This window comes from Leptopilina heterotoma, unplaced genomic scaffold (assembly GCF_015476425.1).
Source record: "Leptopilina heterotoma isolate Lh14 unplaced genomic scaffold, ASM1547642v1 Lhet_177, whole genome shotgun sequence".
NCBI classification, from domain to species: Eukaryota; Metazoa; Arthropoda; class Insecta; order Hymenoptera; family Figitidae; genus Leptopilina; species Leptopilina heterotoma.
In genome coordinates this window covers 334,284-348,972 of record NW_025110893.1, presented here as the reverse complement: position 1 = coordinate 348,972, position 14,689 = coordinate 334,284, and the positions used below count along the sequence as shown (strand labels likewise).

Sequence of the window (14,689 nt, the reverse complement as noted above, 5' to 3'; positions counted from 1 at the left end):
CTGACATGCTGAAAATAATGTAATTTATAATATTTATGAAAAGAAAATCTCCATGAGGAATCAAATCTATTTTAACTTTTTAGTAGTTTTCCACTATTTTAAAAAAATACGTTTTTATCACTTTTTATTTCTTATCATTTCAACACTTCCATTAAACTAGTTATATTATTTTATCACATTTATTAATATAATTTTTGTATGGCATAATGTATAACCTTTAAAACTTTTAATTATTACATTTTTAATAAAATTCAAATTAAATACATACAAATGCAAAAAAAAAAAAAATTATTTGACTGAAATAACCGATTTACCTGTCTATTATCAAATAAATATTTAATTGAATCAAAAAGTTTTTATTTCGGTCACTTAAATTGTATTTGAACAAATAATTATTAACTTTATAAAATATACAATTATTCAAAATTTTGACCAAAGTAAAACAATCAAACGGTATTTTAAAAATGAAGAGACCTGCTTTAAGAAAATATCAACTTTTGGATTCCTTGAAAGAAATATAATTATTTTCATAAATAAATTTACAAAAATTACAGAAATCTGACGTACATTACAAAAATAGACTATAAAATAGGGTTCGTACTTTACATGTATCGTTCGCCAATAGCATGCGCAGACAGTTTTGACCTTTTATGCGTTCACAGCACTTGGGATTTTTTCCGCTTTAGAACTTAGATTTTTAGGTAAAAATATTTTTATGATACGTGAGAATAAAACGTACTGCGTGTCATAAAAAATTTTTTATAAAAAGGGGTATTTTTAAAAAAGTTTTTTCAACAATACGTAATATGTGTACTTAATATGTATATCTTTGTAAATATACAATTAAACAATTATTTCAAGTAAATATTTATGGGATTAATTTAAAAATAATGAATAATCAACATTGAACTTACAAAATAAATACTAATAAAAAACGTCTTTGCCCCGCATAGCGCCTTTGCCCCACTCTCCCCTACGCGATCAAAAAACAAGACCACTTACGTGAAATAAACTCAACCATTTTTTTTTATTTTGAAATTTTTATTTATTAACTTTATAATCGTTATAAAGCTATTGTTAAATAAACACAGATGTTTGATTAACTAAACTACCTGTTTTACGTATACTTTAACTTATCTAGTACTTAACACATATCAGAAAGTATAGTTTTAGTAGACTATTAGAAATAGAATTTAACATTTAACCCCAGCCGTTTAACATCCAGCATGGGGCTAAATGTTAAAAAAACAAAATTTTTAAAAAAGGACAAAACATGTATTTTACGCTAAAATATCACAAATTTTTTATTGAAAGTTGTTGAGGACAAGTTGCCCCATAATATTGATCTATAAATATTTGCATCTAAGAAGATTTATTGTCTAAAAAAATAATTTATGTAAAATTTAACATTTAGCCAATTAATATCATGTTTAAGAAAATAAAAAAAATAATTTATCAGGTTTTACTAAATTGTTCCGAAATAAAAGTAAAAAATACATAAATAGAGGTTAATATTATTTTGAATTTGAAATTGATTTAGAATAAAATATGTAATTAATGTTGTTTAAAATTCGGATAGATTAAAATTAGGATCAACTGAATATTTAAAAATAACATGAATTGATAATTTTTTTGCATCTATTCTAAAATAGGTGTCAAGAATACAGGTTGCCACCTTGTTTGCTTGCAGGTTACCACTCCTCTCTTTCTCGCTTATTTATTTTTCAATTAGTAATAGTCGTATTGGTGTATAAAAATATTATAACTTTTCTTTATGTTACAAAATTTTCTAAACTATATGTATAATTGTGTGTAATGCCAGACTTGTGGAAAAATTTAACTTGGACCACTTTAAGGATTGCCAAAATTATATAGAAAATCTTTCAATGGCTATTTTAGGGATGTCAAAGTTATGGAAAGCTGAATTAATAAAACTTTATTTTGAATTTATTTTATTTAGTTTTAATTTTAATTTATTTTGAAAATAAAAATATTATTTTATTTTTTGAGAATAAAATATTCTTGATTCAATACTTTTTGGTTCTTCGGATAAGTAAAATATTTGGTTGAAATAATGGCATAATTACTTCCGTCAAATAATGAATTGTTTTGGTTCAATATGCTAGTAATTAATTGTCACAAGAAAATAAATTTCTTTCTTCAAATAAATTGATTTAAGTAAATTATGTCAAGTAAATGCCTTTACTTGATTCAATTAAATTTTTTGTTCCGTGTAGTTAATCACTTTTCATTAATTGTAAGTGTAGAAGATGTCGTCAATTAAAATTATTATCATCAAGAGCGTTACATCTCGGTCTAGACGCTAGATTGAAAAAATGTCTCGAGCCATTTAAGCTTTTAGACAAATTAGACTCTGTTCGTCGTTTTTGTGGTTTTTGTTATACGTCCGTTGAATCTAATGTTTTGTTATCTCAATTTTTGTCATTTTTAATAGAAGTAAGAAAAATGATTTAGCGTTGAAAATGAATTATTTTTTAAAATTTTATGTGATACATTTAAGAAATTTTGACCTAATTAAGGACGTTTATAATAATAATAATAGTATTTCCCATAAAAACAAATTTGTCAACTTTTTAGAAAAAATATTGCCAATCAAAAAATTTATTTATTATTTGTCATATCCTCATATCGCTTCTGTAGAATTTTTTAAAAATGATTTCATTTTAATGTAATATTGCTTTTTTCTTAAAATAATAATTTTCTAAAACGTCACTGTTCAGATTTTTAAACAAGCATGCCGTTTTAAAAATAAGAAACTTTTTTAGAAAAAGTCAAAATTTTCTTTTAAACAAAAATAAGTATGTTTTTTAAACGACGTGCTTGTTCAAAAAACTGTTCGGTGACATTGTAGAGAATCATTTTTTAAATATTTCAATTACTTTAGTAATAATTCTTTTTTTTAAATTTAAAATTTGGTTATTATATATGTATATTTCTCTAATTTTAAAACTAAGGAAGTCAGTGTTTTGTAAATTGTAGGCGACTTCGTTAAATTTTCATGCTACAGAGATTTTCCCTTTACTTTCCTTATCAGTGGAATATTTATGTAAATTTTTAGATGGTTTTATATATTTTTCAACTGACATTTTTTTATAAACAATGATTTTACATTTAATTTGGAATCGGTATTGTTAATTTTGAAACGATTTTTTAACTTAGATTAAAAATAAAATATAGATTTAATTTAATATTCCTCATATTTAGAGGAAAACTCTTTCTAATATCCTCTCAAAACAAAAGTATTGCACTTGATTGTAGACTACTTTCATTCTTTAGTGGCTAATATTAAACAAAACAATTTTTTCAAGTTAAAAATAAATTTATTAATTAATGTAAGTAATGAAAAATTCATTACTTTAAATAAAATTCATTAATTTTATTTATTAGCAGGATAATGAAGAATTAAATATTTTTGATGAAAATTAGGAAAAAGTTAGGAAAATAAAATATAGAATGGGATTTTTGTCAGTTTTATAAAGTGTCTAAAACGAGTTTTTTTGGTCCTCAAGCTTAACTTTTCGATAGCTACTTTTTTACTACTTTTTTAGTTTGAAAGCTACTTTATTAAAATTAATTATCGAGTGCGAAGTCTAAAATCATCAAAGATAGGTCTCTTTTCTTGCCTCTAGAGCAAACCTAATCTGTTTATAAAAAATTGTTATTTTTTTAAAACAAGATGAAAAAAATAATTTTTTGGTAATATTATTCAAAAGTAGAGGTAAAATCAAATTTTTTCTTCTCCTGTCAAAAATTGAAAAGAAGTAATATTTTTCGAGTTATTTGACATTAAAAATAAGTCTTCATCGAGGTCTTCATTTTAAAAACAAAATTTTTAAAAATTCTCAACTCAAAAATGTTGCCCACCCACCACCCTCAAAAAGAAAGATAAAAAAATAAGTATCTGTTTTTTCAATACAGTACAGAAAGAAATGTATTTGGCTGATTTTAGTAGGTCAACTAAAATTTTATGTGAAATCACCCATATGTAGTAAACTCTCTAAGAGGAAATTCTATTTCTTTTTTCATTTTTCCAAAATAAATGATAAAATTTAAAACTTTTTCTTACACTAGATTGGTGTTACCCCTTAAATTAATTTGAATTTCGACATATCAAAATTTATATGTTCTTTTTTTAGTCAAATTTCTATTTGACCAAGCATTCAGTAGAGAAAATTTATATTAAATCTTTCTTGGTAAAAAAAAAATTATTTGAACTTATTGTTATTTTTATTTTTACGAATGATAATTTATAAAACGATAGGTGAATGATAATTTCTGATTGGTTAATTTAAAGTTTGTACTAAAATATTTTGGTCATGTAATTATTGCTGTATTAACTTAAATAATAAAAATTGTAAAATGTAATTAAATAATTATAAATTATTAAGTATCATTCACATTTTACAACTTTAGTTAAATTCCAAATCAATGAGATTTTTGTTTGTGAAACTATTTTACCTTCTTTTAATTCTCTACTGGGGTAATTTAGAGCCCCTTCTGATCCTGCGCATAAATCGGCCGCTGTAACCAACTACCCCATTTATAGTAGAACATGCCCTATTTTCTTATTTCATAAAATGTTGGTAGTAGATATTTGTGTACTACATTATCGGTCATTTAAATAATATTTAGTTATTAAACCTGTATTTAAACATTGTAATAATTTTTTGATATCATTAATGAAATTGTAAATTGATAAAATCCTGATGCAAAACAAGCAATAAACGTAAACATTGAAGAGTGTATAAAAGAGATGTTAAAACAATGATAGCGAATAAAAAATAAAAGAAGTATTTTAAACCTGATACTTATCATTTAAAGTTTTAAAAATTCAATTTTCTCTAAAAAATGATTAATTTGTAGAACATTATATTCCTTAAAGAATGGAAAAATATTGAAAAATATTGAAAAATATTGATGATTTTACAAATGAAATGGTGGGTATTTATTTTTGAAAACGTTCACTTTAGTATAATCACAATATATCTTGATCCTCTTATGTATGATAGAATATTGGACTATCCAACTTGATGCAACTCAGCGAAAATAATATTGACCCTATATTGCTTACTAGCTTGATTCACATAATAAAGGAGGGCATCCGCACCCAAAGCGGACTCTCCGTATCTAGAATAGGGTCTTTCAAGGGGATTGATTTTCCAACTTGGCCCCATTAGGGCAATGACCCTGCGAGATTCTCGTACAGCTGTCATTATTAACCTTTTTGAAGGTTTGTATGTTTGAATGTTCTATAGTCACCAACGTTAGCACGATCAAAGTCCGCGATCATAGCCTATCTTTGTCTACTGATACAGTAGCAATAACAAACAGTTTAATTTACAAGCCTATTTAGAAGAATTGACTTTTAACAAGGTAATAATGAAGATTCACCATGTTAAATTCTCATGACTTATATTCAACCTTTTTGTAATTCATTATTTATCATTTTATTCTCTAAAATATAATCAAATAATTTTTAATTTTTAATTTTTAATTTTTAATACTGATGTATGATTTAAAGAAAGCAATTCAGTAAAGTAATTACTTTAAAGAAAGCACTAAGAAATGAATTTTATAAATTATACACTGGAAAACTAATGCATTTTTTAGAAGGATTTCGAAGTGATTATGATGTTAATTAATTTATGAATAAATAAAAATTTCATTTCATTTAAGAGTTTATACTATCAAAAATATTTGTCAATAATAATTTAATAGTCTACAGGTGCCAAACTGTTAAAATCAGGGTTGCCATAGGTCAGGGAAACTAAAATTGATCAGAGAAATCAGAGGAAAGTCAGGGATTTTTATTAAAAGTACTGGAAAAAATTAATTGTTTAGAATTTATAAGAAAATTATGAATTTTTGTGTCTGTTTTGTTTGCCTCGTAAACTATGAAATTATACATATACCACGAACTCTAAAAAAAACATAATTTTTTTCTATTTCTGACAATAATTTATTTTATATAACTTAATTTTATTGAAGAACTGGAATAAAGTTATTACTTATAAATCATTTGATCAAGTATTTTTTTGAAAAATTTTAATTTCAATTTTGCTAAAATTAGTTTCAATTTTAAAAATTTTAACGCAATTCTTTGAAAGAATTCAACTATTTGAATAATTATTAAAAATTTTGTCAGAAATTCAATTATTTTCAAAAATTAAAAAAAAAATTCTTTTCAACATTTTAATTATATTTATAAATAGCGAAATTCTTCGCCGAAATTCAATTATTTTCAGGAACTTTTATAAAATTCATTGTAAAATTTAATTATTTTCATAAATAACAATATTCATCACAAGAATTCAATATTATTTTCAAAATTAATAAAATTCTTTGTAGAAATTCAATTATTTTCAAAGAATAAAAAAAAAAATTGTCGTCAATAGCAAAATTCTTTGCCTAAGTTCAATTATATTCAGGAATTTTTATAAAATTTATTGTAAAATTCAATTATTTTCATAAATAACAATATTCATCACAAGAATTCAATTATTTTCATATTTAATAAAATTCTTCGCAGAAATTCAATTATTTTCAAAAATTTTCCTAATTTCAATGATTTTCATTATTCTACTATTTTAATAAAATTTCCCAAAAGAATTCAATTATTTAAAAACAATTTTTAAAAAGGTCTAAACGAATATTCAATTATCTTCTAAAATAATGGAAATTTCACAGGAATTAAATTATTAAAAATAGAATTTGAATACCTTTTTTCGAAAAAAAACAATTATTTTAAACTTTTTTTTATAAAATTATTCGCAATAATTCTATTATTTTCATAAAATAATAAAACTGATTGCAGAATTTTAATTATTTTTAATACAATTTTAATCGAATTCTTCAAAAAATGTAATTATTAATAAAAATTTTATTAAAATTCGTCGAAAGAATTCAATTATTTAAAAATTTGTTGCTAAAATTCTATATATAAGAATTAAATTTTAAGAAATATTCACTTGTTCAATAAATTATTTACATTATTTGTATTTACATTAAATAATTCAATTCTCGTAGAATTTTCTGATAAAAATTTATTTCAAAATTAATTTCATATAAAGTTTTAGATTTAACTTTGGAGAAGTTACTAATAATTGCAATTTTTAGAAATAATTGAATTTTGTAAAGGTTTCAAATTAAAATCTTTGAAAATTTGAATTTTTCATACTTTTAACTAACAATTCTGTAGAATTAATTTTTTTGACAAAGCATAATCGCAATTTTTTAAAATTATTTCAAGTTTTTATTTTCTGATGTCTGGAAATCTGGGAAAAACAAAATTAAATTTATGTAAAACTGTTGAAAAAATCTAAAAATTTTTTGAAGGAAAGAAATGTTAAAAAAATCAACTTTTAAGCGGTTACATCCAGTTAGACAGCCAATGAAAGTCGATATTTTAGGAATTTTTTCTGAGAAAACTATTGAGTATTTCAATTTAAAAATTAATGCACATAGAAAGGGTACTTTGAACTTTATTTTGACATATTTTATTTATGAAAATAATTTTTTTTAAAACTTCTATAAAGAATGTGCGGAGCTCCTCCGAAGCGAGGCATCTTGCGGTGAGCAGGATATTTCTAGACTGGATCATCTAAAATGAAAAGCCCAAAAATTTTTCGCAAATGTAATAGATTATCCTGTGATTAATCAAATGAATAAACAAAATAATAAGTTTTGACAAAATGGCGTCTTCTGAAAGCAGAGGTATCGATTTTTGACCAAAATTCACGACTTAAATTGTTTATAGAATAAAAAATATTTATTGTAAAAAAATCTTCGATTTAAAAATATGAAAGTGGGATACAATAAAATGTTGATGTCATGTTCATTTAAAAATTTTTGTGTTTATTAAAAGTTCAGGTGTCACTGAACAAGAATATGCACAACAATTTTTTTCATTCGGTTAGTCTCGTAAAAAGCGAGATTAAAGTGTTAAAAAATGCATTTTTACAACTGTTTAAAGCAATGTAATTAAAAGCACACCATAATAAAAATCTCTAAAACAGACTGAATGATTGCTGAAATTATCAACTTTAAAACACTGAATTGAAAGATGATTGATAATCACGGGAAACCTATTTTTATAAAGAAATCGTTAACACAAATAGTGAGAACAGCTGGGATAGGGAGCGCATGGTAAAAATCGATTTCCATTACTGGGTTTGCTTGGAATTTCTTACTTGGGGCTTTTTGAGGTTTCTAATGCCAAATCAAAAGTTAGATTAAAGAAATCCAAAATGCTGGATTTAAAATGGCATCTAGAATATCTGAAATTCACTGATTTTTAAAAATTTAACGCCATTTCAAATAGGGGACTTTGAATTTCTTTAATCAAACTTTTGATTTGTCATGAATAAACTTAGAATCCCCCAAGTAACAAATTCCAAGCAAATCCAGTGATGGAAATCGATTTTTACTATGCGCTCTCCATCCCAGCAGTTCTGACTGTTTGTGATAGCGATTTCTTTATAAAAAATAGGTTTCCTCTCATTCTATAAATCATCTTTGAATTCTGGGTCCTACAGTTGATAATTTAAGCATTCATTTAATCCATCTCAGAGGAAATTAAAAAATTTCAAACTTTCGACTGCTGATTAGTTTCTTTCCTTAGCAACTGAGCGCAGTTTCTGTGCCCGCAGGTTCTAATTTTGATAGTGTCAAGATTTTCTGGCTAGAGATTTAGAAAAATCTAGAATATTTCGCGTATAAATTGATGAAAAATCTTCGTAAAAAGCAACCTTGCAGAAAACTCAAAATTTATATACAATTTGAATGAATTTAATATAATTTATATGCAATATGAATTATTGAATTATTTATTATAAGCATAATTCTATATTTTATTATTATAATTTTTTCTCTAAATTGGTTGGAAGATAATTAATATCCCGCTCGCTATGTATTTCCAGCGTTCACTGTTCTATAAATCTACTGCTCTAGTAAACCCTTGTTCTGATTTTAGATATTACTGATCGCAATATTCTTACAAAATTTTGGGACAATCTGTCAAAAACGTTCAAGAGAAAATCTGTTTGCAAGGAACGGTGATTCTTATGCCTGTGCGGTAAACCGGTATATCGGTTTTTTTTCGGTATTTCTGGAAACCGGTTTCCGGTTATGAACTCCCGGTTTAAGGTTTTTTAAAAACCGGTTTTTCGGAAAATACCGGTTATTCGAACGCAATACCGAATCTAACCGATTTCAAAAAACATGTCCCAAAACCAAAATAAAAAATTAATTTTTCTGAAAAGTGTTTTAATAAATATTTTAACCCTAATCCTTATTTATGCATATTACATTTTAAAATTTTAACATGAAAATTTGATATTTTACTTAACAGCATGTGACTGTTATGAATTTAATGGTAATTTTTTCGACAACTTTTCCCTTTAAATATTTAATAAATTGAGCTGAAATATTGTAAGAAAGTCTAATACCGTTTTTTTTAAATACCGGGTTTAGTTTTAAAACCAAAAACCGACTTAAGAACCGGTTTTTTCAGAAACCGAAAACCGGTTATGGATTTTTTTTTTTTTTTTTTTTGTTCAGGATTTAATCCTGAACTTTTGCCTCGAAATATATATACACCACACTTGAAGATTTCTTAAAAGAATTGATTTTCAGAAATTCGGAAATCGATATCACTCGAAAGCTTCCTATTAGGAAGCCAAATATTTATTAACTATAAATCTGCCTACAAGTGCGATAGTGGCACTCTAACGCGCAATAAGCATATTGTAATATTTACCTCTAAATTTTTTGATAAATTGAAAAATCATATTTATTGTTTAATATGAGATTACTATTGATTAAAGTCAAAGGCGTTATCTCATTTGAGAGTTCAGAAAGTGAATGGAGTAGTTCATAAAACTTTTACTTCTGCGTGCTTAGCATTAGGGTTTATAGAAGATGATCACAAGTGGACAAGGACGATGGAGGAAGCAGCAGTATAGATGATATACCTCTTTCGCTGAGGAGATTGTCCGTCAGAATTGTAATTCATTGTTCATTTTATGTTTACAAATGTTTCTACTCAATAGATAAATTTTATAAAGTTTAAAACTTTTTTAATTTCCCTAAACTTCCTCTTTTTGTTAAAAAATTCATTTAAATTAAAAAAATTTTTAAACTTTCATGCAATATTCATTCAACTTTTGAGCTCAATATTGAAAAACTGCGGACATTTAAAAATTTATTTTATAACTTTTTTATCCATGTATAGTTGCATTAAAAAATATTTTTTAATTTGGTCATCAAAAGTTAAATTCAAATGTCCTGAAGAGTCATCCAAAAAAGGGAAAATACATGATCATAATGAAAGTAATTTTTATTTTACTCATTTTATTATCCTTCCATTGAATCGATTCGTTGTTATCTTCTGCTAAGTATCTGATGGTGAGGCAGTTTTTGTTCTTACCAGATAAAAAGCAAAGCGCGCATATTTTAAAATTTTGTGTGCAAAATCAAATAACAAAAATGTGAAGGACATGCAATTTTTATTTTTTCTAAAAGTGTAAACAATCAAATAAGGTTAGCAACAGTTGTCTTTCCGTAAATATGGAAGTTATATAGTATAGGCAAAAATTTTATTCTACTTATGAAAATGAAAAATTATTTTTAACATTTTTACTAGAAAAATAAATTTTATCAAAATTTACAATTTTTTTGACAATAAATTAAAATAACTGTTTTTTAAACTAAAAATAATTATTTCTTATATTATAGTTTATTTCGATTGAAAAAATTTGTCCAACTTTGTCAGGTTAACTAAAATAAAATTGTTGGTTTTTATTCAGCTGTGATTTTTGGGCAGGTTTAAAAAAAATATTGTGATGAATGAACTGATGAATCAAACCTGGAGAATCTTATTCCTTTCTCAATTGCGGTTCTAACAAAAGAATTTTGAAGAAAATTCTTTATTAAAATAGTCGCAAAATGAAAAAAATAATTGTTCTTGAAAAAAATAAGTTTTTTACTCTCACTTTAAAATCGCTGTAATAAAAAACCTTAATTTCTGAAATTTTGGTTAAAAAAACTTTTTTTAAAGATAGCAATATTGGTGTATATAGAACTACGTAAAGTAGAAACTTGTTTTTGAAGCCCGTGTACGCCATAACTCAAAATCTACTGGACCAATCGTTCTGTAATTTGGTACAGTATTTCTTTACATAATTAGTATTATATAAAAATTGATAAAATAATATCGCCAAAAAAATTCTTAAAAATATGCAGTTTTTGACCAAATTAGCCTTACCCCGCTTAATAAATAACTGGATAACGATTTTTACGTTATTAATCTAAGAATCCTAATAGCCCTGTTTTTGCGAATAATTTCCTAAATGCTTGATATAAAATTTTAATGAACCAATTTCTTTTACAAATTGTATATAAAAATACATTATTTCAATTTTATTGAACAGGTTGGCAGAAGTACAAGAGGAGGTTCACAGGGACACTGGATACTCAAGTCAGTACTGGTGAAGGAAGAGATTGGCCGGATTGAATTGACTCGGTGACTGAGTTAGTTTGGGAGGGGAGGTATGTACTACATTTATTGTTTACATTATAATATAAATAATACGAAACTGATCGTATAGTTGTGCGAAGTGATATCTTCCTTTAGTGAAGTCACTAATTTAACATGTTTCTATGTTGTTTTTATGGAAAAACAAAATCATAATTGAATTCTACTTTAAAGTCAAATATTCCTATGAGATAGAAAGAGATAACATTATATTGATTTTTTTTAATGGATGGCCCCCCCAAAAAACCTTGTCTGGATCCGCCACTGTTGTTGCCGCCATGGCAGACCCACGTAGAAAACGTGTTACGCTGCAAGGACTCCCAATATAATTTGTTATTCTTGTAAATCAATGTTTAACCGTAGGAAGAAAGACAAAAAAGCAATTAAATTTTTCAGTCCAGTAGAATGGAAGAAACCTCTTTGTAAAGAAGATTACTTTTTTGCTTGAATAAAGTTAGTAAGAATTACAGTGTTAAGAACAAACACAACATCGTTTATAAAGTAGTGACATCAGTAAAGGATCTAATTCTATCCATCAACGAAGAAGAAACTGATTTCGAGGGCATTAAGGTCATGTTATTCAGTGGTCACGTGTTCCCATAGTAAAATATATGGAGCACGTGACCACTAAATAACATGACCTTAAGGCAATGAGAAATAACGAATTGCTGAATGTTGATGAATACGAGTCTGAGAGCGACACTGACTATTCTGCAGACACTAAAGAATCTGTCCCAAAACTGGTTTCACAGCCTGTATTAGATGACCTTATACGAAACTTAGGTTTGCCAAAGGACAGTGTGGGGTTTTTGGCTTCGTTAATAAAGCAGCATGATTTTCTAGAAACAGGTACCAGGGTTTCTATATATCAGAATCGAGAGACAAACTTTCGGAAACATTTTTCTAAATATGAAGATCTTGTACTTTGTACTTTGTACATTCCACGAAGACATTAAAGTTGTTGAAACTCGTTATCAAGGACGGTGGGACGTTAATAAGTTGGCAGATTTTTGCTGGATGTTGTTCAGCAACAATTATGATCTCCTGCTAGCGTTTGGCCGTGGCTGCTACTATTTCAAAGCGCTTTAAAGTTGCAATATAATTTTTTATCCTTCAGAATGTTGTTCAGCAACATCGCAGCTAGCCAGATACTTACTGTTCTGCGGATATTAGACTGTAACCCTCAATTCCTTTTCCGTTCCATAACAGATGATCTAACTAAGGAAGTCTTGGGGTCCACATTATATCAGGCGCAATCAGTATCCCTAGGATTATTTTCCCATCTCTGTTCCCGATTTTATGATCCCATTCTAATAATGTTACCATCTAGCAGATTAGTAAGATATTAAGCGAAAATTGGCTGCAGCCGGAAAAGTAGGGACCTCAAAGAGTTTGTGATTTGGAAAAGTTTAGCAATGATGTTGAGGAGATTGTAAAGGCCGAAAGACATACAATGACATACAATTCGTTAAATATAACAAAAATAAAATTAGAAAGTATTTAATATTGACTAATTGTTTTTCTGTTTTCTAGGTATTTGGCGTGGTAGAAATGGCACCAGCACGGGATCAAGGAGGGGGGACAGGCGTGTCGGGGGGCCCTTCTTCGCTCTTTATTTTGAGTGAAGAAAATTGCATAAGAAAACACACACGTTTTATAATTGAGTGGCCTCCCTTCGAGTACGCCGTCCTTCTTACCATTATTGCAAACTGCGTGGTGCTTGCACTCGAGGAACATCTCCCCTGCCATGATAAAACCGTGCTCGCACAAAAACTCGAGTCTACAGAGATCTACTTTCTCGGGATTTTTTGCGTAGAAGCAAGCCTGAAGATCCTTGCACTAGGCTTCGTTCTCCATCGTGGTTCCTATCTTCGTAACATCTGGAATATCATGGACTTTTTTGTTGTTGTAACTGGGTAAGATTTGCATTCTCAGTATATTGTATATTAAGTATCAATAATTCATCTTAAATTAAATTACTTGAAATACATAAATCTCTTAACCATGTTTTTTTAAATTAATAATTTGAATTAATTAATTCGCGACATATTTAAAATTCTTCTTCTCGCATTGTATTTCTGTACATAAGAAGGAGGTTTGAAGCTTCTTTCAATCAGACGACTTATGATCGATATCTTTGCACTTTATGCACTTTTCCTACAGCATTTATTATTACTTCTATATGTGGCTCTTGTCAAGTCATATTTACTAGTCTGTCCATATCTTTATCTTGTTCTGTAAGTACTGCAGTGTGCCTTATTCTATGAAATTCTTTCGGAACTTCTATCACTACAGTAGAACCTCGACAAGGTGAACCTCGATAAGTCGAAGAAAATGTCCATTCCATTACTTTAGATGAAAAGTATCCAAAGACTGTAAAACGTGATCCTAGTGAATTACAATTTTAATCTTTTACTTGCAGAACAAAAAATTTAATTAAAAGAAAAATATATATCTAATTATATTGTAAAAGCTGTATAGAATATAAATAACATTTTTCTGAAAAAATGTATTTTAATATATACAATATCATAGATGTAGATACAAAAAATATTTCCATACAACATAGATTCTAGAATTATTATTGGACTAGGTCGATGACCGTATTCGCTGAAACAAACGTGGACGTGGACCTTCGAATGCTACGTTCCTTCAGAGTCCTCAGACCTCTAAAGCTAGTTTCAAAAATTCCAAGTGAGTCAGTAAAATTGTGCGAAAGTGAGAAATTGTTATAAATTTAAGCTAGAAATCCCATTGTATGTTCTTTACAATAACTACATATTTTAGCAATTTGGAACTGATTAGCTAGTTTAGGCAAATATAATTATTTAATTTACTAGATTTTTAAAAATTTGTCAATCAGTTTAGTTATTACTAAACTACAGTGAATACGTTTCTAAATGTCTGCTATATTTCAACAAATTAGAACAACAGGTAACTGATTTTAGAATAAAAGATTTTTCGCTCAAAATGTAAGTTTGATAAACCTCTTTCATTTTTAATTACTATCTATAAGTGACAATATAATCAGTTTAGCGTTAGTTGATGTATTAGATTAAATAAACATATAGATACGTGTAGATATTTTTACTTTATGTGGAAGTATCTTTGTTTTAGATTGTCTAGATGTAATAA

General features: G+C 26.8%; 1 protein-coding gene across 24 annotated transcripts in view; it reads left to right on the top strand.

The window, feature by feature from the left end:
* The window catches only part of LOC122499867 (voltage-dependent calcium channel type A subunit alpha-1), a 112,901-nt gene that overhangs the window by 19,568 nt on the left and 78,644 nt on the right, over window positions 1-14,689 (top strand). For 22 of the 24 annotated variants that reach the window (XM_043608412.1, XM_043608411.1, XM_043608425.1 and 19 more), the window contains 2 exons: window positions 11,451-11,568; window positions 13,088-13,470. In XM_043608412.1, coding sequence (XP_043464347.1) covers window positions 13,106-13,470 — 365 coding nt within the window. In that variant the 5' untranslated portion in view covers window positions 11,451-11,568; window positions 13,088-13,105. Of the gene's footprint in view, window positions 1-11,450; window positions 11,569-13,087; window positions 13,471-14,147; window positions 14,249-14,689 lie in introns of all 24 variants that reach the window. The other 2 variants (XM_043608414.1, XM_043608434.1) reach the window with 1 other exon arrangement.